General features: G+C 40.6%; 1 protein-coding gene across 1 annotated transcript; it reads left to right on the top strand.

Moving 5' to 3' along the window:
- Nucleotides 1-2912: 2912 nt before the first annotated feature.
- CANT1 (calcium activated nucleotidase 1) lies at nucleotides 2913-24818 on the top strand. The gene is made up of 4 exons (XM_020965993.2): nucleotides 2913-3073; nucleotides 16972-17627; nucleotides 19979-20182; nucleotides 22494-24818. The coding sequence occupies exons 1-4, from the start codon at nucleotides 2919-2921 to the stop codon at nucleotides 22862-22864; spliced, it is 1386 nt and encodes a 461-aa protein (XP_020821652.1). The 5' UTR covers nucleotides 2913-2918; the 3' UTR covers nucleotides 22865-24818.
- Nucleotides 24819-26218: the final 1400 nt, after the last annotated feature.

Here is a 26218-nt window from a genome sequence, read left to right as displayed (position 1 = left end):
GCTAAATCTAAGAATCATACTACCCACAGCCAATCACGAAAATGGCACAAAAATGGCATCAAGAAACCGAGGTCACAGAGATACAAGTCTCTGAAAGGAAGTCAACCCCAAGTTTCTGAGAAACATGCATCTTTCCAAGAAAATACAAGAAGGGGCTGAAGAAGATGCAGGCCAACAACGCCAAAGCTATCAAGGACCAAGTAGAGACCACCAAGGCCCTGAGTAGCAAGGCCTCCAAAGCTAAACCCCCAGGTCCAAGATCCCCAAGGTCAATGCCTGGTGCACCAGCCCCAAGATGGCCACCAAGTATCCAGACCCTAGAGCCAGCACCAAATGCCCAGGCTCCAGGATCATGAAGCCCAACTCTAAAGTTGCCAGAACCGTGGACCCCAAGGCTGCCAAGTCCACTGACTCCAAGGTTGCCAAGTCCACCAACCCCCAAGGTCACCAAGTCTTACCCCCAACACCACTGAATCTGATCCCAAGGCTGCTGAGTCTGAAGCCAAGGTTGCCAAGTCTGATCCCAAAGGGCTGTTTGATTCTAAGGTCATGAAGTCCAGTGATTTTAAGGCTACTAAGACTATTGATGCCAAGCCAGCTGAGGCCAGTTACCCACCCACTCTAAAGCTACCAAACTGAAAGATACTAAGGCTAAGGCTACTAGTCCCAAGCCTTCAGAACAGAAGGACTTGTTTAAACCCTAAACCACTGCCTTTTTTTTTTCTCTCAGCCAGGGTATGACAATTCACTATTTTTGTACAAATAAAGGAAATGGTGAATCATAAGGTTTGGGGGTGGGGAGAGTCATATACAGGATAAATTGGAAATAAAAAACAGAGTAAAGGCAGTAGAATCAAGAGGGTTCAGGAATAGCTTACTCCTGAAGGTGGAATTTTCTAGAAGTAGAATTTTAGCTGGGACTTGAAAAAAGCTAGGGAAGGAGATAGATGTGAGGAGTGAGAGCATTTCATGAATGGGGAATAACCAGTAAAAATGACTGGATCATAAGAATTATGTACATAATCTTCTTCTTTCTCAAAAAAGAAAATTATTTCTCCAGGATCAGAAAATTCCTTTCTCTCGCTTAGAAAGTCTGATCCCAGAGGTCTTGAATTAAGGAACTCCTGAAGGTGTGTGATATTTAAAAAGTTCAAGAGATGTAATTTCTGGGTAATTAAGCATTTTATTAATAATGCTAGCATATAACCAATAAAATGGGTCAGTGACATTCTTGAATGCCAAAGACAAATCATGGCAGTGGGCTCAGAGTTTATATGCCCTTGGAAGAGTAGGTGTTCCTGAGTGGCAATCAACTCTGAGTGGTTAGCAATCAATGCAAGGATGACTATTACAATAAGAGGTAGACCTATTCTAATAAGGGGCTGGTGAAATGTAACTTTGATCATGTCATTTACTTCCAAATCACCTAGACAAAGGGTCTATATCTCTCACCTAAGTCTAAGCAAGGACACAAATAGGGGAGAAGTTTCACCTTACATTAAATTCCTTATAGAGTTGAGTGGGGTAGTAATACCTAGATTGAGGAGAATGTTAATTCTATCTGCTTTCATCAATCCTGTCTTCCAGAGGCTGAACCTTGAAATGAGGACTTTAGAAAAAAGAGGAGAACTCTGGATCTCCCCAAATCATTGATTATTAATAATCATTTCCCTCAGGTAGGCAAAACAGGCAGGTACATGTTTAATTTAGCCATGTGCTTCTGTAGGAAATCCCCAGTGCACTGGCTTCTTTCATCTATTAACCGGCCACTTCTCAGGAAATTTGCCTTTTCTAGCTAGAAGACTGGATTCTAGGATCAAGCTGCATAGGGAATTCAAAAACCTCAACCCTTATACAGAACATTGGGGTTCAGGGACACCATCCATGAAATATTTTCTCAGGCCACATACATATACGCACTTGTCTGCCTCTGCCATATGCTTCTGCCACATCACAATCATGTATTCCTTGTGAGAGGAAACTGATAAGGACAGATTCCCTCCATCTTCCCTGCCAAATGTTCAAATGCAGGTTTGACTCTGCTGTGTTCTGGTCTGGATATCCAAGAGAAAAGAGTCATGGGATCTAAAAGCTTAATTTTATATCCCATAGGGATGGTAGGCACCTCAAATGAGAGTATGTCCCCCTAGGCTGTTAGACAAAAATCTTGAATTTCCTTGTGTCCTATTATTAAGGCACCATTGCACACCCCCATCTTCAGTGGGGTCTTTAGTTACCTCCAAAGCTCAATGTCCTATAATTTTGCTCAAATTAACCAGACTAACCTGAAAGTGCACACCCTCTCATATTTACAAACAACTTTCTCAGGATTTAAAAATGTCATTACGGCTCTTCTCTGAAATATGATCCAGGCATAATTTTATAGAAGACAAAACTCACTTTACATGGAGAAAATAATGTATTTGTGGGGCTGGGGGTTGGTACTAAAAGCCCCAGAAAGGGATTGTATAATGTTGGTCACGATGCCTCTAAAATACGACATACATACTGAAGAAGAAAATTGTCTACACAAGCCCTATGTTCCAGGTATTTGATGGTGGTCAAACCACATAACCTCTATGAGTCTGTTTTCTCATCAGCAAAATACAATTACTCCATCAGTTGGCCTGGGGAGGCGGGGGAAGGGGAATAAACTGAACAGGGCTATCTTAATGAACACCCCATCCCCCTAACCTCAACTACAGGTAAAATGGTGAGTAGGCCTCAACAATTTCATAATTCTCTTCCAGCTCCAACATCCTTCATCAATTCCCCTGACTCCGTACACCTTTCTCTCAACTTCTTGCCCTTTAAAGTCCAAAGAACTACAATTCCCAGCAACGCTCTTCTCCCCAAATGGAGTCTTAGAGCAGAGGCTTTCGGGAGCTGTAGTTTCTTCCCGGAGGGGGGGGCGAGGCATGCGCGGGGCGGAAGTGCGGACTTCCCGGCCCCGTCCTCCTGCCCTCACTGGATCGGATCGAGGTTCCTCCGGTCGCCGGTCGCCGCCGCCGGCCCGCCGTCACCGGCCGTGCTCCCCGCTCAGGCTGCCCCGCCCGAGCCGGCACCGAGAAGGGTGAGTGGCGGCGGTGCGGCCGACGCCGCCGGGCTGCCTGCCGGCTCCTCCCCCCGCCCAGCCCCGCTCTGGGCGCTTCTCACCTCCCCCACGGCCGCCCGTTCTCCCCGCTCCCCGGATGGCGTCTTCTCATCCCCACCCGTTTCTCTGCTGGATGGTGACACCTCCCCCAGCTCGCGCTGGCGCCTCCGCCTCTCCCTCCACCTCGTTCCTCACTCCCCCTGACATCTGCTCTGGCTCCCCATCCCCCTCCTCCTTGTCCTGCATTTTCTCTGTCCTCCTCCCCGACCCACTAACTTACTTTGCACCAAGCCCACCTAGAATCTCCTTTTCCCTTACTGGGGCCGCCTTGGCTCCCCTCTCAACCTCCCAGCTGACACTTTTTCTCCTTTTCTCAGACTGGCACTTCTTTTGCCCTCTCCATCCATGGATTGGCATCCTGGCTCCTCAGTGCCTGGCACCATCTATTTCCCCCTCTTTCAGAACCACTCCTTTCTACTCTTCCTACTTGACACATCGCTTATTCAAACCTGTTTCTCTCCAAGTCACTATAGGAAACTCATTGCTCGTTCAGCCCTCCTTCTGCTTCCCGCCCCACCCCCAGCCCCCCAACTCTCTGTTTCTTCCTACTTCTGCCAACTTCGATAAATGACTCCCATCCCTGCCAGTCCAAGAGCATGGAGACAAGCCGGTGTGACTTCAGATAGGTGAGGCTGTTGAGGATAGTGAAGTGTGCTGCTTATTCAGTGTGTATAAGGGAACCAGATATACTTGAATCGATCCTTCACTTTCACAAGTGGTAGAGATTACACACCCCGCCTCTCCTCACTCTCCTTGAAGTCCCCCACAGCTTTGCCCAAAAGGATCATCCACAGAGCTGGGCTTCAGGCACTGAGGTCAGCCCTGGCCCCTGTTTCACACCATGAGCTCTTCAGCAGAACAATGCGTCCTAAGACCTTGCTCCATGTGGATCTCCTGAGAGAGCAAGCAGTGTCTCTCCCCAGTGTACTGCCTGAGTGAATGAGCCTTCTATTCATGCCTTGGGCTCCCTGCTGAAAGGCACGTTGAAGGAGCCAGCATCATTCCACTCTCCACCAGTGTCCAGCCTTAGCACTAACCTTCCACCCCATGCAACACAGGCCATCTGTAGAGAGAGCATTCAGGTGAAAGAATTCCAGAAAGCTACCACTGTGTTCTGGGGACCTCATGTTAGGAAAATAAATTCAAAGCCATAGTCCATTTTTTTTTCCCCTCGGGGAGTGCTTTATGTTAAAATTGCCTGTCATAGTCTAATGTTGTTAAACATACACCGGCCTCTTTCTATTTACCGCATTATTCTTAATTTAGGTGGGGTCCATGTGAAGGGAAAAGCCCATGAGTTGATACCATTTGGCTGTCTCTGAGCACCAGAGGACAAAGTAGAAATAGAAATCCCAGGAACATCAGCGATTTAGAACAATCGCTGTTAAGCAGCCAGAAATACAAAATTCAAGTTTTGAGAAGCCACAATCAAGATCATATATATCAGCTACCACTACCATAAAGGAGCAGAGAACCTGGAATGTGATATTCCAGAAGGCAAAGGGATACCCAGGAATAACTTACTCAGCAAAACTAAGCATAATGCTACAGAGTAAAAAATAGATCTTTATAAAATAGAAGGCTTCAAAGCACTCCTAATGAGGATAAACTGCTTGCATTCGAATGTGGGGAAATAGATTATGCTTGTGTCCTCTCTGAACATGATCATTGGGTCATTTAGAGAGTCTCATCAGACAAGGGCCAGGAATGATTCAGTAACGTCTGGATGGTTTCAAGAAAAGAATTAAAAGAGAAAGGGGAAAGGAATACACTGGGGGGGGGGGTGCTGGAAGTTAGGGAAAATGATCTCACAGAAGTGCACAAGTAGACATCTATACAAACAAGAAGAAGGAAGGGAAGCAGCTGACACTTGAACCTCACTGTTATGTGAACTGGTCAAAAGAAGAAAGAATATACACACAAAGTTGAATACAGAAATACATTTCATAACCAGGGAAATAAGAGGGAAAAGGGCAGGGAGGGAGAATTAGAGGAAGAATATAATAAGGGAGGGATTAGTCCTAATCAAAACTAACTTCAAGGAGTAACAAAAATATTTATAGTGCTTTTTCAGGTGGAAAAGAATGGGAATTTGAGGGCGTGTCCATAAATTGGAGAATAGATGAATAACCTTTGATATATAAATATGATGGAATACAATTGTAGGTGTTATCTAACCAGGATTCGCGATGACCAATGATGAAAACATGCTACTTACTCCTGACAGAGAAGTGAAGGATTCAGAATGCAGAATGAGACAAAAAAATTTTAGACATGGCCAGTGTGGAAATTTTCTTTGATAGACCTCGTAATGAGTTTTGTTTTTCTTGTGTTCTCTATTGTGGGGTGGGGAGTTGATGCAGGAGGGTGAGAAGGCAGATCTTGGATGGTTAAAACAAAATACCTTTTAAAAATGTACACCCATTATAAACGCAGTAATTTAAATAGATCTAATGTCTCCTGATTTGCATTCCGTTCCTTTTACCTCTGGGTAGTTTTTTGGTTTTTGGTTTTTTTTAATGAGTATAGATTCTTACAGTGGATCAGAAGGTGGCGCTTAAAGTCCAAGACAGACAATACTGACACTAGCAGAAATGCAGAGAATATAATAATGGCTAAGCATTGACATAGTACTTTAAGGTTTGCAATGAATAAATTCAATAAATACATAAATGAATATGCAAGCAATTGGGGATAATTGCATTTTGTAGAGTAGTTAATTGAAAAATGAGTTGATTTAGACATATATTTAGAGATGAGAGTATGTAGTTGGGAGATAGGAAGGAAAATAAAAGATTGGCTGAAATCCACCATAATGATAATGTTTAGTATATAATGTGAGGCTGCATTTGAAAATGAAGAGTAGATAAGAGTTTCTTGTTTATTTGGGTCAGTGCTATGGTGACATTGCCCACTGGGATGGAGAAACCAGTACAAAGCTGGTTAAATGTGAACAGGATTCATGTACTGGCTAAGGGTAAGACTACATGACCTTCGAGATAGATTCTTTTCCATTATAATTCTATGATTACTATGATTCTTTAATAGGGAAGGAAGCAAAAATAAGCTAGGCTCATACCTTGTTTGATTCCCATCTGATTTCCACTGTGGACATGATTTCTTCCTTTGGAGTGGGAGGTTCTTATTTCCTCATTTTCAGTCCTATGTGTAAAACAATTTAATTAGGCAAAATATGGCAGTGTTCTTTGTGGAGCCACTTGTAACTTATAAGAATGCCCTTTTGCTAAAAATTCTTCCAAGAGTAAGGAGGAGTATATTACAAACTTAGGCACCTACTCTGGCCAGACCACAGCCCTGTTATTTATTATTTTAATACATATAAATGTTAATTGTGAAGCTGTCAACAGACTGGAAAAGCTGGCCACTTTGGCACTAGATTGGCAGATTATGTAGGTAATAGTTTACATGAACCATTATAAGATCAAAATATTGGAAAGAGATGGAAATTCTCTCTGTCCTTTCTGAACAATTGGCCTGCCCCCCCCCAAAAAAAAACCTAGAAAATGAGTTGTAGTACTCCCTCTGTGATAACTCCCCAACTTGTTTTTGCAGCATGAGCCCCTACCACTGTGCTGCCCATTAACAGTCAACCAATAGACAGCTCTTTGCAAAGACATTTACCAAACGGCATAGTGAAAACAGTAATTGTAAAATATTCTACTTTCTTCCACTTCCCCTCTTCTCCCCTCCAAAACCAAAACAAAACTGGAATGCATTCTCCTATAAATCACACAGCTTCTATGGAAAGAGTCAGCATAAAGTACAGTGGTAGAAATGCATAGGGACAGCTCGATGCCTCATGGGTAGAGCTCTGGGCCTGGAGTCAGGAAGACCTGAGTTCAAATCCAGCCTCAGACGCTAGCTGTGTGACCCTGGACAAATCACTTAACCTCTGTTTGCCTTAATTCACTGGAGAAGGAAATGGCAAACCACTCAACTATCTTTGCCAAGAAAACTCCATGGACGGTATGGTTCACGGGGTCATGAAGAGTCACCCATGACTGAATGACAAAAGGAATGCACAAGTATAGAGAACACATGGGCAAGGTACTACCAGGCCTCAAAGTCCTTTTTCTTCTATAAATTCTTACAGAGCTCCCTCCTGCCTTGGGTGAAATATCTCTGCTAGTCATAGCTCAGCTTGACCTCCAGAATCTGTTCCTTTCTGCATCTTGACTCTCAGTTGCCAGAGGTAGCTCTCCCTCCTTAATTTGCTCTCTTTTCTATTGCCGAAGGTCTTGGTTCTTAAAGCAGCTTCTCTCTATGTATCTGTCTGAAGTGTCTCTGCCTTGAACTCTCTTGCATTGACTCTCCAGCTGTCGGATGGTGTATCTCCTTCTGGGTGTATATATCCCCTTCTAGACTCTGTGACTGATGGGGGTGGAGAGAAAGAAATCCCTTTTTCCCTATGAGAGTCTCCTTCCCAGTTTCTCCTGACCTATACTCCCTTGAACTATCTGCTTTTTAATACCAGAAGAACCAAATACATCAATAAATTTGCATGGTTTTTCCTTCAGTTAGTGTTCGGTAGTGTCCAACTCTTCATGACCTTATTTGGGGTTTTCTTGGCAAAGATACTGGGTTCATTTGCTCTTTCTTTCTCTAGCTCATTTTACAGATGAGGAACTGAGGCAAACAGAGCTAAATGACTTGCCCAAGGTTACAGCTAGTAAGTGTCTGAGGCCTGATGAAGATGAGTCTTCCTGACTCAGCACTCTATCCACTGCACCTATGGTCCTTCCAGGTAGTCTTATAGTCCAGTCTTTTTTTAAAGATCACCAGAGGAGATACATCATCAGCCAACGGAAATTTCCTTTTCTGATTCATCCAGAGAAAGGTGTTTACATTTCTATAAAAAGATCACTGATTGTTAACACCTTGCTGATACATTAATGACAATTAAATCAGCTGACCTGGAAGAAAACTAAATAATCTCTTGTGTTGCTTATCCAAGGATCCTACTCATTTGGCTAGCATTTGACATATTTAGAGACAAAAATTCATTCCATTCTCAACCATTACTCACCGGTAATTCTTATTTCCTAAACCTCACCCTCCCAAATCATTCCCAGTATAAATCTGGATTTGGGTTTCTAAATGCAAAAAAAGCCTACTATAGCAAATCCAAAGCAGAAAATTTCTTTGATCATGATTGGTCAAGAGGGCTTTTGCAAAGTTGTTTGATTTGAAGCTCTTGGTATTTGCCATCATTATTTCCAAGGACTTGCAGAAAGTCAACAGAATTTGCTTTTCCCTGGGAAGTCTTTCTTTGGCAAACAGCTGAATAAAAAGCTTAGACTGGCCTGCTCTGTCTACTTGGGCTCTTGTAAGTATTTCACACACATCAGCATGTATAGTGGGGCCATGAAGGGAAGAAGTTGTCTGTCCTTTAAGACTGAAGCAGTGCTTCTAGGAGATACTGGCTACATAGGAATGGAAAGACTATGCCAGTCTTTTTGAGGAAGCAGGAAGTTGGGGGTTTTATCACTTGTTATCTCAGGGAGGTATGTCTTTTACTAGCTGCCTAGATCCTGGAAGGGGAGGAGTTTTTCTTGGTTAGCTTCTATTGAGCTGGTGTTCTGCCACCTGTCACACAATGCTATAGAACTTCTAGGTGTTGGGGGGGAGAGAGCATAGAGTGGGGCTTGTCAAGTGGTCTAGTAACTTTCATCTGCTGTGCTTTTAGAGATGAGTGACAGCCTTCTGGATCCATGAAGGTAAGTGGCTTCTGAGTGTACTTTTTGTTCCATGGTCCTTGTAGAAGGGGCTTCATCCTCAAACAAGGGAAAGATGGATTGTGGCATTATTATTTTTTTTTGTAGTCATCAATGCATTGTGCATTAGAAGAAATAAAAACTGTTCCCTAGCTTACCTCTGTGCCTCACTACAGGAACCTGCTTTGAGTATCTTAAAACTGATCTGATATGACTGGGCCTGCACATTTACTCAGAATAGCTGTTTTTACAAGCTGGCCATAATCATATGTTGTTTTTTTTTTGGTCTGTTTTTACAGAGAAATACTAGTTTAACTGAAGCCAACAGATGTATGAGTGGTAGAGAGAGCTTATTATACAGCTCCCTGATGAAGTGGTGGAGAGGGAATTAGGCTGCAGAACAACTCATATAGCTTGTATTGCTTGTAGTTATTATTGCCATCTTTGTTGCTGCCTGACATTTAGGCTTGCACAGTGTAAACAGAACATCAGTGGAACTTTAGTTCCTTAGGGTTTCTTTAGATCTCATTCAGATCCGCCTGGACAGATGGACTTGACAAACCATGTTCCTCTGTGATTTTTATTCTATCATACCTTGATAACATCTCATTCTGTTTTGGGCTGTTGGGTAAAGGGAAGCCAACCATCAGGATGAGCAGTAATATTGGCAGACACTTCTTGTGATAGGTAGAATAAATAAATAAATGAGTGATTTGGAAGTTTAAAGCATGCGGGCAAGATCAGACAATTCTAGATGAGTCCCTTTCCTTGTATAGCTACTTTGCCAGTCTCATCCCGGGCCTTCAGTGTTTCTTTGTTGTTCATAAAAAAGCATTAAAGTTCTTTCTTGAATAAAAACACAAGCAATCCCACCTGATTCCGCCTTTTTAGCAACAAGTACACATAAGCACATAAGCTGTACACTTACAGGATGTATTTATAGAGAACAAAAGAGATGGAATATGATTGGAAGCTTTTTGGGGTAGTTAGAAATAGGTGAAAAAGATTTCTTTTTCATTATGACCTATTAGAGGAAAGTATTTTCTTAGGATACTAAGGAAAAGGCAGAAAACTACTAAAGAAAGAATGAAGACTATCAGTTTTCCCTAGAAGGGAAATTGTTTAGGTACTACATAGTATGACAAGAGTTCGTTTTAGGGCAAAATGTGTGTATAAATGTCTCTACACCAACTTAACAATCAAGTCTGTATAACTGAGACATGCAGTGCAAACATCTCATCTCTGCGTAGCTTGTGTGTAATTGCTTGTTTTTTAAATGGGTTCCCCACCCAGGCAGGCCTTAGTGACAAACCTTAGTCATAAAAATGAGGGAAATGTTTCTGAACAGTCTGGAAATCCCTCAGTTTGAATAGCAGAGTGACTGGACTGCCCACAATTTGGTAACTTTGAGTTCGTGTTTAAGTTGTTATAGCCACTCTCCTATTAGAGTACACTCCCCAAGGGCTGCAAGAAGCCATTGATTGGCATGTTTGACTCCATCCCAGAGATCTGTGCTTTTGCATTATTTGTGCAGATTCATTAAAGAATCTTAGATTTAGAGCGGAGGATAAAATGAGATAATAGTTGTAAAGCACTTTGCAAACCCTACAGAGCTGTGTAAATGCTGGCTGTTTTAGTTATTATTGTCCAAGAAGACACAGGCATCATACATGACAGAGCTTGAATGTGGACCCAATTTGTCTGACTCCAGAGCTAGTCAGTGCTTTTTCCTTAGTCTCATGCAGCCTCCCTGGTCCTTTGTCTGGCCAGAAGGGGAGAGAGTCTTACAGCTCCATTTCTCAAACAGAGAACCTTATCTTATGAGTTCTAGACTGAATTAAGGGGGAGGGGTGGAGAAGAATCAGCTCCTCTTTTGAACTGTTGCAGCAGTGCTACATTGGCCCCCCTGCACAACATTATTTCAATCAATCAATCAATCAACATGTACATATCAATCACCCTCTGTGTGTAATTAATTATGCTAAGGATACAAAGACAAAAGCAAAATAATCACTGATCACAAGGAGCCAATATTCTAATGGGAAAGACAGCATGTACATAGAGAGGTACAAGTATCTAGATAGTATTCACAACAAACCAAATACAGGGTGACCCTGGAAGAGAAAGCAGTAACTGTAATGGAGAATACAAGGAAAAGCCTCATGTAGAACATGCCTTTTGAGCTGAGTTTTGAAAGAAGCCAGAGATTCCAGGAGGTAGAGCTGTAGTAGTCAAGCATTCCCAGGCATAGGAGACAGCCAGTGATGGTTATAAGAATGGGAGCTTGTATGGCTGGTCTGCAAAGTTTGTTGAGGAGAAAAATGTATAAGTAGACTAGATAGGTAGAAAAGGGTCAGATTGCAAAGAGTTTTAAACGTTAATCAAAAGAGGTAATTTTTGATCCTAGAGATCAGTAATAAGGAGGAGTTTATTTGTGGAGGCAGAGAATTGACACGGTCAGATCTTCACTTTAGGAAGATAATTTTGGTGATTATGTGGAGAAAGAATTGGAGTAAGGAGAAAGAAAACCAATTAGACTATTGCAGTAGTCTAGGCTTGATATGATGACCTAAACAGTGGTTGTATGAGTGGTGAGAAGGGGAGATATATAGGAGAGATATTGTAGATTTAGAAATGACAAGTTTGGGCAAGTGATTGTATGTGTAAGGGTGAAGAGGGTTAGGTTTTTTGGGGAAAGATAACTAGTTTTGTCTTAGACACTTTGAGATGCTTACAAGACATTCAGTTCAAAACACCTAATAGGCAGTTGGTGATATGAGACTAGAGTTCAGATTAATTTAAGGGGATATACAGATTTGGGAGTAATCTACCTATAGAGATAACAGTTGAATCTATGGGAATCGATGAGGTTGGCAAGTGAGAGAGTAGAGAGAGAAGAGAGCCCACAACAGACTTGAGTATATGGAACAAATAAATATAGTAAAGCAAAAAACAATCCACAGTGGCATATCCAAAAATATATGCCTTTGTGTACACTTGAGTGATTAGCTCTCTGTTAGAGAGGTGAGTAACATAGAATTTCCTGAGATGTGGTTGGTCATTGCTTTAGTCAGGATTTTTTAAGTCTTTCAGTATTGTTTTGCTTTGTAGTGTTACTACCATCACTGTACATCAGTTTTTGCATTAACATGATTCTTTGACATGCAAGCTTTGAATTTTGGCTATCATTGCTAGAACCATTACTTTTCAAGTATCTTTCAAATAATTGGTGGAATCTTTCAAATGATTTCTTAAAATATAATGTGCAGGAAAGCTGGGAAACAATTTTTATAGCCAGTGTCTCTGATAAAACCCTTGTTTCTGAGTCAAATTTGTAATAATACAAGTCATTCCCCAATTGATAAATGGTCAAAGGATATGAACAAGCAGTTTTCAGATGAAGAAATTAAAGCTATCATATGAAAAAAATGCTCTAAATCACTATTGATTAGAGAAATGCAACTTAAAACAACCCTGAGATACCACCTCACACCTATCAGATTGGCTAACGTGACAGAATAAGAAAATGAAAAATCTTGGAGAAGATGTGGGAAAGTTGGAACACCAAGGCACTGTTGGTAGAGTTGTGAACTGATCTAACCATTCTGGAGATTAATTTGGAACTATGCCCAAAGGGCTATAAAACTGTGGATACCCTTTGATTCAGCAATACCACTACTAGGTCTGTATCCAAAAGAGATCATAAAAGAAGGAAAAGGACCCACATGTGCGAGAATATTTATAGCAGCTCTTTTTGTGGTGGCAAAGATTTGGAAATTTAGGGAATGCCCATCAACTGGGGAATGGCTGAATAAGATGTGGTATACGAATGTATGCTATTGTAAGGAATGGAATACTATTGTTCTGTAAGAAATGATGAGCAGGTAGATTTCTGAAAAACCTGGCAAGACTTTATATGGACTGATGCTGAGTAAAGTGAGCAGAACCAGGAGAACATTGTACCCCGTAACAGCAATACTGTGCGATGACCAACTCTGATAGACAGCTCTTCTCAGCAACACAATTCCAAAAGACTCGAGAACATTGTACCCAGTAACAGCAATACTGTGCGATGACCAACTCTGATAGACAGCTCTTCTCAGCAACACAATTCCAAAAGACTCAAGATGGAATATGCTATCCCCACCCATCCAGAGAAAGAACTATGGAGTTTGAATGCAGATTGAAGTGTATTATTTTCTTTCTCATAGTTTTTCTCTTTTGTTCTGATTCTTCTTTAACAATATGACTAATGTGGAAATATATTTAATATAATTGTACATGTAAAGCCTATATCAGATTGCATGCTGTTTGGAGGAGGAGGGAGGGGAGAAAGAAAGAAAAAAATTTGGAAATCAAAATCTTATAAAAGTGAATGTTGCAAACTATCTTTACATGTAATTGGAAAAAAAAAATACTACTAAGAAAAAAATATAATGTGCAGACCTTTTTATTTTTAAATCATTGTTATCAGGGAGTCTACTTAAATTATTCTTAAATTATTTCTTCTGGAGCTGTTTTCCGAGTCACTTGTTTACCTTACCTTTTTTTTTTTTTGGTCTTGATTTTGTTCCAGTATTTCTTGCTGTCTTATGGAATCATTGATTTCTATTTTGTCTATTATGATTTTCAGGGAGTCTGTTACTTAGGTAAGGCTTGCAATTTTTTTTCTAAGCTATTTATTCTCCTTCTAATTCTTTTCTCCAGAGCTTTTTATTTCATTTTTTTTCTTGTTTCATTTCTCCTTAGTATTCATATAGTCTTTGTAGAAAATGCATTTTTTCCTTTGAGTCTCTGCCTGCAGTTTTAACAGGCTTAGTCTCTTTCTAGTTTAGATTTTGGAATATCTTAGTATCTGCAATAATTCTTTATAATTTTCAGTATCTTCTTTGCTTTACTCATCTCTCCAGCGTAAGTTCTTAAGCTGAATCCTTATGCTAAAGCCAGACTCTGCCACCTGGGTCACTTGGATTCGTACACTGACCTTAACCTCTTTGGGTTAACACCTCACCTCCACTCCTCAGATCTTTGAGATTCAGAATGTTAAATCTTCAGAGCCCTCAATGTATCTCAGGACAGAATGCTATTGATTTGGAACCTAAGGACCTGGGGTTACCCTAGTCTGAACACTGTCACTCCCAGTTGCTTCCCAGGTCCCCACCATGACTGCCCTGGGACTCTCTAGCAGGGGAGCCTTCCACTCTTGCTGCTTCTAGAAACAGAACCTTACAGGGGGCAGCTAGGTGGCACAGTGCATAGAGCACCGGCCCTGGATTCAGGAGGACCTGAGTTCAAATCCAGCCTCAGGCACATTACTAGCTGTGTGACCCTGGGCGAGTCACTTAACCCCATTGCCTAAAACAACAACAACAACAAAAGACTTGGATACAGAACTTTATAACCTACAGCTAGCTGTATCTGGCCAGTCTCCAGTCCATTGTGAGGCTACCACAGGTGCTGACTGATGGGCTTGCTTCTTTTGGCTGACTTTTTATGCAGTTCTGGAGTAGAGAAAGTCACTTGCTGTACTTGCTTATTGGATTCCTGGATTATTATTCCATTTTGCACTACCTAGTTTTTCGCTAGAATAGGGATGTGGGAGCTGAGCTTTCTGCATCCCTTCAGGCAGCCATCTTAACTAGAAGACGTGTATTTCTTATAACACAAAGTTCAACATTTGTGTGTTGATTTTATTACTCAGAAGGAGCCAAAGACCTTTTCTGTGCCAAAAGGTGAAGCCTATGCATAGAGAATTTCTGGTGCTCTAGACAGTGGAAGATCATCTGAATATAGTCATCTCTAGATTTTAATAACAATAGTAATAATGATAGCTGGTATCTGAATAGGACTTTTAAAATTACAAAGCAGTTTCTTCACAATATTATGCATTATTGCAAGAGAGCAATATGATAGATGACAGAGAAACCATAATTGGTTTTTTGGTGTTTTTTGGCCATGTACAAGTATGGCTGCTGTTCAAATAGAAACCTAATGAAGATCTGAGACAGGAGGATCTATAAGACTGTTCACCTGCCCCCTTACTCAGGTCTTTTACTGTTGCTAACACCACACTAGTGATGCAAAAGAATAGCTCACTTTTGCTCATGGGTAGGCTGAGCTAATATAATAAAAATGACAATCCTACCTAAGCTAATTTACTTATTCAAGTGCCATACCAATCAAACTACCAAAAAATTATTTTATAGAGTTAGAAAAAATAATAACAAGATTCATTTGGAAAAACAAAAGGTCCAGAATATCAAAGGAACTCATGAAAAGAAATGCAGGGGAAGGTGGCCTAGCAATTCCAGATCTTAAATTGTATTATAAAGCAGCAGTCATCAAAACTGCTTGGTACTGGCTAAGAAATAGGGAGGTGGATCAGTGGAATAGGTTAAATATGCAAGACACAGTAGTCAATGACTATAGTAATCTATTATTTGATAAACCCAAAGACCCCAGCTTCTGGGATAAGAACCCACTCTTTGAAAAAAACTGCTGGGAAAACTGGAAGAGAGTATGGCAGAAAATAGGCATAGACCCAAATCTCACACGATATACCAAAATAAAGTCAAAATGGGTTCATGACTTAGATATAAAGGCTGATACCATAAGTAAACTGGGAGAACAAGGAATAGTTTACCTATCAGATCTATGGAGAACAGAAGAATTCATGACCAAACAGGAGACAGAGAGCATTATGAAAAGCAAAATGCATGATTTTGGTTACATTAAATTGAAAAGTTTTTGCACAAACAAAGACAATGCAACTAAGATTAGAAGGAAGTAGAAAATTGGGAAAGAATTTTTACAACCAGTCTCTCTGATAAAGGCCTCATTTCTAAAATATATAGAGAATTAAGACAAATTTATAAGAACACAAGCCATTCCCCAATTGATAAATGGTCAAAGGATATGAACAGACAGTTCTCAGATGAAGAAATTAAAGCCATCTATAGTCATATGAAAAAATGCTCTAAATCGTATTGATTAGAGAAATGCAAATCAAAACAACTCTGAGGTACCACATCACACCTATCAGATTGGCCAACATGACAAAACAGGAAAATGATAAATGTTGGAGAAGATGTGGCAAAATTGGAACACTAATACATTGTTGGTGGAGTTGTGAAATGATCCAGCCATTTTGGAGAACAATTTGGAACTATGCCCAAAGGGCTACAAAAATGTGCGTACCCTTTGATCCAGCAATAGCACTTCTAGGGCTATATCCCAAAGAGATCAAACAAATGGGAAAAGGACCCACATGTACAAAAATATACGTAGCAGCTGTTTTTGTGGTGGCAAAGAATTGGAAATTGAGAGGATGCCCATCCATTGGGGAATGGCTGAGCAAGTTGTGGTATATGAATGTAATGGAATACTATTGTGCTGTAAGAAATGATGAACAGGCAGACTTCAGAAAAACCTGGAAAGACTTGTATGGTCTGATGCTGAGTGAAGTGAGCAGAACCAGGAGAATGTTGTATACAGCAACAGCCACGTTGTGTGACGACTAATATTGATAAACTTAATCCTTCCCAGCAATACAGGGATCTAAGACATCTCCAGAGGCCTCATGATGGAAAATGCTATCCACATCCAAAGAAAGAACTGTGAAAGTTGAATTGCTATTTTTTTCCCTTCTGCTGAGTTTTGTTTCCTCTTTCTGATGGCTCCTCCTATTGGTTTTAATTTTCGTTTACAACACCACTAAGGTGAAAATATGTTTAATAGGAATGTAAATGTATAGCCTATATCAGATTGTGTGCCATCTTGGGGAGGGTGGTGGAGAGGAAGGGGGAGAAAAATTTAAAACTCAAAAGCATATGGAAGTGATTGTTGATAAATCAAAATAAATTAATAAAAATTAAAAAAATAAAAATAAAAAAAGACAAAAGCAAATGGGGAGCATGCTAACATCTTCACAGGTTAATTAAGGAGAGTCATAATGTTGGCTAAGTATGAAAAACAAGACTTCAGTTGGAAAAGTTGGACTGGAAAGAATCTAATTTGAAATAATTGAAAGTTGACTGTATTTTCAAGGTTACTAACATCTCTCTTCCTTTTTTGGATATGTAGGTCCCTGCTGACTTTCAGTCTGATGCCCGTCCAACCCTATGACCACTTGGAATGGAATGATTCTATGCACTCCCTTCGGATAACTGTGGGTGGACTTCCTGTCCTTGCGTCCATGACCAAAGCTGCTGACCCCCGCTTTCGACTCCGCTGGAAGGCAATCGTGGTATCTTCACTGTGCTTTGGTATTGTGCTGCTGTTGCTGTGCTTCCACCGTTCATCCACAGGAAGACCGATCCAGCCCAACATCCACAACCGGAGGCTTAGTCAGTTCTCTGTTGACCGGTACAATGATACCTATCCTCTCTCTCCCTCCCAGAAGACTCCCAATGGAGTTCGATACCGAATTGCAGTTATTGCTGACTTGGACACTGAATCCAGGGCCAAAAAGGAAAATACCTGGTTCAGTTACCTGAAAAAGGGTTACCTGACCTTGTCAGAGAGTGGAGACAAAGTGACTGTAGAGTGGGATAAAGAGGATGGCATCCTGGAATCCCACCTGGCTGAAAAAGGAAGGGGCATGGAACTCTCAGAGCTGATTGTTTTCAATGGGAAGCTCTACTCAGTGGATGATCGAACTGGGGTGGTCTACCAGATTGAAGGCACTAAGACAGTGCCTTGGGTGATCCTGTCAGATGGAGATGGTACAGTGGGAAAAGGTAAATTGGAACAGATTTTATTTCCTGGTGGTGGTGGATGAAGAGTGTTGCCCATTTGTAATCAAAAACCAAATTGGGACATGATTAAGAGCCTATCTTTGCCACTTTTATCCAAAGAAATAAAGCTAGAATAAATAGTGTTCTACTGCTCAGGATTAAAGAATTCTACAAGGAGATGTCCAGGGCTAAATTCAGTGTCATTTAAATCTTTCTAGTAATAGGTTTCTTTTTTGAATAAATGAGTCTTTATTCCCAATGAGAGTTCCATGCCCCTTCCTTTATATTTCTTAAAAGAAGTCATGTCCTTGGCATTATTGCCACAAAATAATTTTCTTTTAAAGACAAAGTTTTAAATTGGTTCTCAGGTTAGGGCTTTAATGTTTGTTCTTAGACATGTGGCAAGATCTTTTCCCCTGTCCTGTCCTTGTGCTAGTTAAGAGGCTTATTTCATTCCCGTATGTATGTGTGTGTGTGTGTGTGTGTGTGTATACATACTATTAAACCTTAGATACTGTTATAGGGAGACATCATGGTGCAGTGAAAGAACACTACCTCTGGAATCAGAGGGCCTCGATTCAAATCCTCTTTGATACTTATTTTCAGTGTGACCTTGAACAAATCACTTAAACACTCTGGGCCTCTTTTTCCTTATCTAAAAAATTAGAGGGTTGGACTAGATGATCTCTAAGTCTGTAATCCCATCTAATTAAAATTGGACTTCCATGCAATGAGTGACAGCTCTATGGCCATATGTTTCCCTATGCATATATATCTTCCTTAAAAAAGAGATTCATTTCAGAAGACTAAATAGAAACACTGGAGCAAAGCAAGCTAGCTCATAATAGAAAACAAGAACAGGGCAATAGAGAAAGTTTCTTTGACATGGAATGGAAGGAAAGCCTTAGCAGAGGAATATGAGAACAGAGATATTTCTTGTATGCAGACTCAGCTTGGCTCTAATACTCTGTCTGATCTGTGTTTCTTAAACTCAACAGCAGCCTTTCCAAATTTGAATGGATTGTAATTAAAATAAATAAATAAATAAATAAAGACTGTGGTGAGCAGTGGCATTGGCTACATAAAATCTCTTCCATGTTGCCCAAGGTTCAAGACAAGTATTTAGTGTGAATAGTGTGGCAGATGCCTGCCACTTTTTTCCTGGGTAGATCAGACAGCGTAGAAATTAACAGGAGTCAGGCTGAAGATTTGAATGAGGCCCATCTCCTTGGATATAGCTAGTTATATAAAGAAAACTCACAAGATTAAATCACCATTTAGGAGAGCTTTGTTTGAGATAGGGATAAGTAAGTTTACCTACAAGTTGTGAAAATTTTCTTGCAATGACTGTGGTAGGTACCACAGTAGCTACCAGTGACTTTTTTTTTGCAGGAGATGGTAATATCATCATCGTTATTGTTGTTGTTCAGTCACTTTTCAGTTGTGTCTGAATCTTCATGACCCCATTTGGGATTTTTTTGGTAAAGATACTGGAGCGGTTTGCCATTTTCTTCTCCAGTTCATTTTACAGATGAGGAAACTGAAGCAAACAGTGACTTACCTGGGGTCACACAGCTAGTAAGTGTCTGGGGCCACTTTTGAACTCAGGAAGATGAGCCCAGGCAGGGCACTCAATCCACTGAGCCACCTGGCTGCACTAACATCATCATCATCATCATACCTAGCATTTATATAGCAATTTAAGGTTTACAAAGTACTTTACCTGTTTTCTCTTTTTTGATCCTCAGAACAAAGGCAGGTGCTGTTATTATTCCCATTTTACAGAGGAAACTGAAGCTGAGAGAGTAAATGATTTGCCTAGGGTCACACAGCTGTGTCTGAGGCACGATTTGAACTTGTCTTCCTGACTCTAGTTCACTGTATTCACTGTGCCACCTAGCAGCCAAAGTACTGAATTCAGGCAATCAGGATGTATGTGTGTGTGTGTGTATATGTATGTATGTGTATAGTTTTATATAGAGTTTTGTGTGTATGTGTGTGTGTGTATACAGTTATATATAGTTATATGGGGGGGGGTTGATCTTCCAAGAACAGATTGCATTGGACCATTTCAGATGGTGCTTCTGTCCATCCAATGGTCACGAATTGGGGGGCATCAAAAAGTTAAGAAAGGTACTGAGTATATGCTAGAACAAGAAAGGATTGTTCAACTTCTAACCTCTCTTTCCTAGTCTTCCTTTTATTTCTATGGATTACTTAGTGCTAGTGGCTCCTGAGGGAGATTTTGCCCCGTTGGGACAATAAGTGAATTTTTTAAAGTGATATGCTTTGACCAGAAGTGTCTTATCTTAACTCAGTGGAGACACTGTAACTCTGAGTGTCCTTGTCTCTAGGTTTTAAAGCTGAATGGCTGGCTGTGAAAGATGAGCATCTGTATGTCGGAGGCCTGGGCAAGGAATGGACCACTACTACCGGTGAAGTGATGAATGAAAACCCTGAGTGGGTAAAAGTGATTGGCTACAAAGGCAATGTATATCATGAAAACTGGGTGTCTAACTACAATGCTTTGAGAGATGCAGCTGGGATTCGCCCCCCAGGTAAGATATTCTAGGAGTTCCCTTCAGGATTAGATTGGATTGGACAGCCAGAAGGCCAAAAGGAAAGCTATAGCTTTTTTCTGTGATCTCAGCCAAAATGGTAATTTGATCTCCTTGCCTTAAAATATAAGCATGTAAGTAGGTACCCAGGACCACCATCCTGTTATATCAGTGAAGGTTGTTGAAGAATGTTTGAAAATCTGTTTTCCCATATAATAATTTTTCTTATTTCCAGATGCCTTATTCCATTTCCTTATCCATTCTGTGAAGCTGACTTCCTTTTAAGTCTACTGTGGTCCTGTGTAAACTGACAGATAATAATCTGAACTCAGCAACTTCCTGTTTAGACATATCTGGTTCTCAGTAGACATTGGAATACATAAATAATACAATTCCTTAGGCCTTTTTACCTCATGGTAGAGATAGCCCAGGACCGTAAATCCAAGAGCCATGGGAATAGCAGTGTCCTCCGGGCCACCAGACCTGTTTTCAGCTACCATAGCCACCATTGAAGGGAGAAATCATTGTGAAGAAAGGATCTACCTTGCTTATTGCCACAGAAACAGTGCTGGCCAACTGCCACTAATTGGCAGATAGGTGCAGGAACCCTAAGCAGCATCTCATAGTTCTACTTCTGGCCCAGCCCTCAGCCGCTGTCTGGGGAGACAGCTGCTGTGGATAAGGGGCCAACCACTACCTATAGAGAAGGCAGACCAGCCTAGCAGAAACAGTAAGGCACCCTGAGGGAGAGACAGGAAGGAACATGAACTGGGCAAGCCAAACCAACAACCACCACCTTGAGCACCATCTCCCTTCAGACCCTAGTGGAAACAGCCCAGGACACTGAACCCAAGAGCCTTGGGAATGGTGCTGGACCTACTTCCAGCACAAACCCCATAGTCATTGTAGAGAAAGGGCTCACCGTCCTTGTTACTGCCAGCAGCAGCTGCTAGCCAACTGCCACCCATGCTTAGATAAGTGCAGGAGCCCAGGCGTGGTAGACCCCCAGTCCCCCAAACTTCTGGTCTTGCTTCCAGCATAGCCCTCACAGCTGTTATCCAAGGAAGCAACCCCTGTGGACAAGGGGCCAGCCATCCCCACCAACTGCCCTTCATAGCGAAGGCAAGCCAGCCCAGCTGAAGCTGACTTTTCTGAGGTAGAGACAGGAAGCACAGAGTACCAGGCAGGTGAAACCAGCACCACCACTGTGACCACCATCTCCCTGTAGACCCTGATGGACATAGCCCAGGACCCTAAACCCCAGAGCTTTTGAAACAGCAATACTTCCAACCCATTGTCAAGTGCTTCGACATCAGAAACTGATATGATTTTATCAGTGGAAATGACTTTAAAGAAGAGGCATCACCATCTGCTTTGTCTCTGTACCCTGAGGACCATGGGACCTTTCCACATGAATTGTGGCTTAAACCTTCCATATTCATCATCTCCCCTGTTAGAATATAAGCTCCTTGAGGGCAGGGACTATCTTTTCTATTTGTATCCCCAGTGCATGGAATAGTGCTTTGCACATGGTAAGCACTAAGTCTCTGAGTTTGGGTCAGCTGCTATTGATCCCTTTTGTTTCTTTAGGCAAATTACTTGACTCTGTTTTTCTATCTGTAAAAATGAGGGTTATGATCCTCTTTTGTAAACTTCTTCCTAGGCTATCATCGCAGCCTGCTGTAGGGCAACCCTTCTACTATCCCACTGCAGCCTCCTCCCCAGCCTCACAAATTAGAATCTGTGCTAGCCCTGCTTCCCTCCCCTTAACTCTTTCATTGTTCCTCCACCCCTCCATTAAAACGTGGGGAAAAGAACAAAATGAAAATTCAAGGTTATAGGGTTAGCTGCTTTGGGGAAAGAGGGGATATAATTCAAATTAATGACTAAAATAATAAGGCTTTAAAATTTAAATGGTCCTCTTTCCCCTGCTCTTTATTGCCCTGGGTAATTAAGAACAAAACCAGAGTGTAAAATCTTCCTGAAAAATGTGAAATTCTAAAGAGAAGATGAATAATAAAGCTGGGGCTCATGGAAAAATACTCAATTAGTACAGCATCAAAATGGCCTATGAGCCTGTGAAAAGAGCTATACTTGTGTCCAAGGAAAATTTGAACTCCATATTCAGACTTTTCTTTTTCTGCATTCAGGGCACTAGCAGCTGATTTGAGTGCAGGTGGCTCTGATTGTAAGGAGGGGGAGATGTAGAGTGACAGCTTTCAGTTGCTAGGTAAGATGGGTAGAGACCAGAATCTGTTCACCTCTTTCATAGACTTTGTTAACTCCATATGCCTTTTGTGTATGTCCCCAGGCTATCTAATTCATGAGTCAGCTTGTTGGAGTGATACATTACAGCGATGGTTTTTCTTGCCCCGTCGGGCCAGCCATGAGCGTTACAATGAGAAGGAAGATGAACACAGGGGTACCAATCTTCTCCTTCGCTCTACTCAAGACTTTGGAGACATCTCCATGAGCCGTATTGGGGAAGTAACCCCAACACATGGCTTCTCTTCCTTCAAATTCATTCCTAACACAGATGACCAAATCATCGTGGCCCTGAAATCAGAGGAAGATAATGGCAAAATTGCTACCTACATCATGGCCTTCACTCTAGATGGACACTTCCTTCTCCCAGAGACCAGGATTGGGAGTGTAAAATATGAAGGAATAGAATTTATTTAAAACAGAAGAGAGAAAAAGACTTTCATGGAACACAGCCAAGTGGCTAGAATTTGTAAGCTGGGTCTTTACTTTGGTTTTATACGAATGAGAAGATTTTAGATTTTATTTTTATGATTTATTTCTTTTTTGCTGCAATGAGAGATGTGTGTCCTGACTGGGTGATTGCCAGAGGAGGGAGATCAGATCCAGTGTAGATTAATTAAGGGAATATGAGTTCCATGGTTTCTTTGTAGTTGCTGAAATGGACACATCTTCAGTAACGACTGATGGCTTCTGTTGGTGGTGATTGTGCCATAACATATTTCCACATAGGCGCCTGGTGGTGAAAGATAGTCATTATCTCAAATTCTGCCCGTGCTGTACAGTTCACTTCCTGTTGTAGGACTTGTGAGCAGTTCCAGCATCCGATTCCCCCCTGCTTTAATTTTCTTGGAAAAATATATTCAAGAGCCAGTGGAGATTGGGGGGAAGGATGACTTTGATTGGGGAATCCGAGTCTGTTAACACCAGTATTAAGGTACGAGGAGTTAATAAGTGCCCTGAGAAAGAGCTCTTTCCTTTTTCCAAGTTTTACATAAGATAATCTCTATCTCAGTGGCAGCTGACCTCATTTTACCTATTTGGGGCAAACTACATTATAGCAGCATGGCACTTTTAAGTCTAATTTATTTTAAGAAAAAATAATGTCCCTTATTATAAAATTGAATCACCAAATTTAATCGCACAACAGGAAGCCCTATACTTAAGTCATTCACCCATCAGACAGTAAGTGGCCATTGGGACAGTCTGTTCTGGGTCAAGATGGAAAAAATATGCATATGGTGAAAGAATGTTGTAATTAGATAGTTATAGTTAGTAAGCAACTTTTAAAATGGTCCTGAGCCCTAGGCCAGCAGATAGGAAGTTAACAGAAAAAAAAACTTTAAACCTCTTCAGAAACAAATTAGAAACATTCATAATTCCAGAAGCTTTCACAGAGGCCTTGGTTTTTCACTTTCTTGCCTTTGAAGTGGAATGATGGTTTCTGGCATAAATAAACTTTTGTTCCTTGGAACTTAGCATTTGGAGTTGAGACCCAGGCTCCACATTTCCCTGAAATAATTTTAGTGGGGCATTCATCATCTTACACCCTTCTGTCATCTCACCTCGATCCTCAGGCTACCTGTTTTTCTGACGTCTTCTCTCAACAGTCCTTGGTACAGGCAAGGTGGCATTTGAAAGAGAGAATAACTGGGAACAAGACCAAGAAGGGAAGTTTCTCTCAGTGCGCAGTGTTCTTCCCTAAAAAAGCTACCTCATTTTCTTGTGGGGTTTTTTTCCCCTATAAGAAAAACTGTCCCGCTGATGGGTGTTAAGGATGGGTAAGCAAAATGAGAGATCTTCCTTCCTGGTTTAATCAATGACAGCTTTTCTCAACTTGAAACTTTGATACAATTTCTTTGAGGGAATCCAGTTATGACCTTTCTTGTTCTGAAGGTCTCTCTTTGTTTATGCTGTAAACACAGACAAAAAGTAAATTTAATTTATTGAATGGTCCTTGTTTACCTAGAAACAAGCCAGTATACAGATATGCCCTGCTGTCTGTATCATCTCCTCTCCTCTTTGTTCTGTTTGGTGAATGTCAGCTGTGTATGGACTGCACAGTTAGAAAGGAGAGAGGTTTGGGGAGGACATGGAAAATTTAAGAGAATCATCAGTTTGGAATATTTTATCCCAGGTTTGAAGTGAGACATGAGGAGGTGTTTTGGGGTCAGTGAGAATGACTTTCAACCCCCAGCCTTGGCATTACTGGATTCACCATTTATACATGGTCAGTGATTTTCCAATATCTTTACATTATGCTGCCTTTTTCCTTCCCTCTCTCTATACTACTATAAACACAGTGTTTACTTGTGTTCCTTGCCTGCTGGATCCATGTGTTATAATAAAGTTTCAGAGGGGAATGTGAAGTCTATTTTTTTCTTGCTCTGCGTTATAATTGTTTGAGACATCAGTTTCCTAGGGGAATTGACAGCAGGTAATGCACACTATTGCCTGTCCTTTTTATTATCTGGCTTAGGATTTTTTCTTTCTAAAGTATCTTCCAGTTTCCCAAGTGACTGACTAGGCATGTAATATATTGATTGTTTTAGCCATAAATAACATCCGCTGCAAACAACAGTAGTGAGTTGAGCCTAAAGCAATGGTTTCCAAGTTTTATGTAGAAATAGTTTTTCTCCAAAATATTGCCCCCCAACACTTCATAAAACAATCTATGCAGATAAGTTTCTTAGCTTGTATTTTATTCAAATAAAATTAAGAATTTATTATAATTTTATAACAAATCTTAAATACATAATAAAAACATAATATGCATAGATTTTATTGATAAATAATTTATGGAAAAATACTGCAGCCTCCTGCTTATAAATCATATTTGTGATTTATAAAAATAATCATGACAGTAATATTAATATGATGAGTGGGCTTGTTTTTCAGCATAAACTTTCTCAAAATGTCCTTTCATTGATGGCATTGCTACTTACTAGTTTCACCTTCAGCAGAAAATCTTATTTCAATGCAAAAAGATGTTACAATTGGTAGTAAAATTTGTATCACTTAGTTTGATAAATCAGAGAGTTCTTTACTCACCTACAGCCAAAGCATAAGCTTTTCAGAATCAAACACTTGCTTGAGGGTACTTGTCCTTCAATTATGACTGACTCTTTGTGACCCCATGGAATGGTTTGCCATTTCCTTCTCCAGTGGATTATAGCAAACAAAAATTAAGTGCGTCAAATTTGAATTCAGGTCTTCCTGACTCCAGACCCACTGAGCCATCTAGCTGCCTCCTTACGGTGCTGTAACAAGATAAGTCTATTAACTGTTCTTATTCAGCTGGAATACAACTAAATATGATATTTATCCTTGGCAAATAGGTTCCTTCTGCATTCATAGTCAGAAATATCTAGGTCTTTAAAATGCAAATTGCTTCTGTAGACCAGTTGAGTGATTAATAAGGTCTTTGCTTTCTTCCATTTCACTTTCATGGCAAGTATTTTTAGTTGCAAAATATATAGGAATACTCATATTTATTATCCATAGTTCTAACTTTTCATCAATGAAATTATTTTATCCTTCAGGATGAGATAATGCATTTTAGGACATTGCCCTGATTTTTTTTTTCAGGTACTCAGCTTTTCAAAAATATCCCCTAACTATGCAAATTTCAAGAGGAAATTGTTGTTATAAAATTAATTTGCTTCAAAATATCTCTCTAGATACTTTGTATAAGAAAAAATGATCATGCTTTGCAATGATATAGAAGTGCCTTATGCTCTGTCCCGATATTATCACACAATTTGATTAATCATT

Source organism: Phascolarctos cinereus, unplaced genomic scaffold, assembly GCF_003287225.1.
Source record: "Phascolarctos cinereus isolate Bilbo 61053 unplaced genomic scaffold, phaCin_HiC Scaffold_5;HRSCAF=322, whole genome shotgun sequence".
NCBI lineage: Eukaryota > Metazoa > Chordata > Mammalia > Diprotodontia > Phascolarctidae > Phascolarctos > Phascolarctos cinereus.
This window is presented reverse-complemented; position numbering and strand designations above follow the sequence as displayed.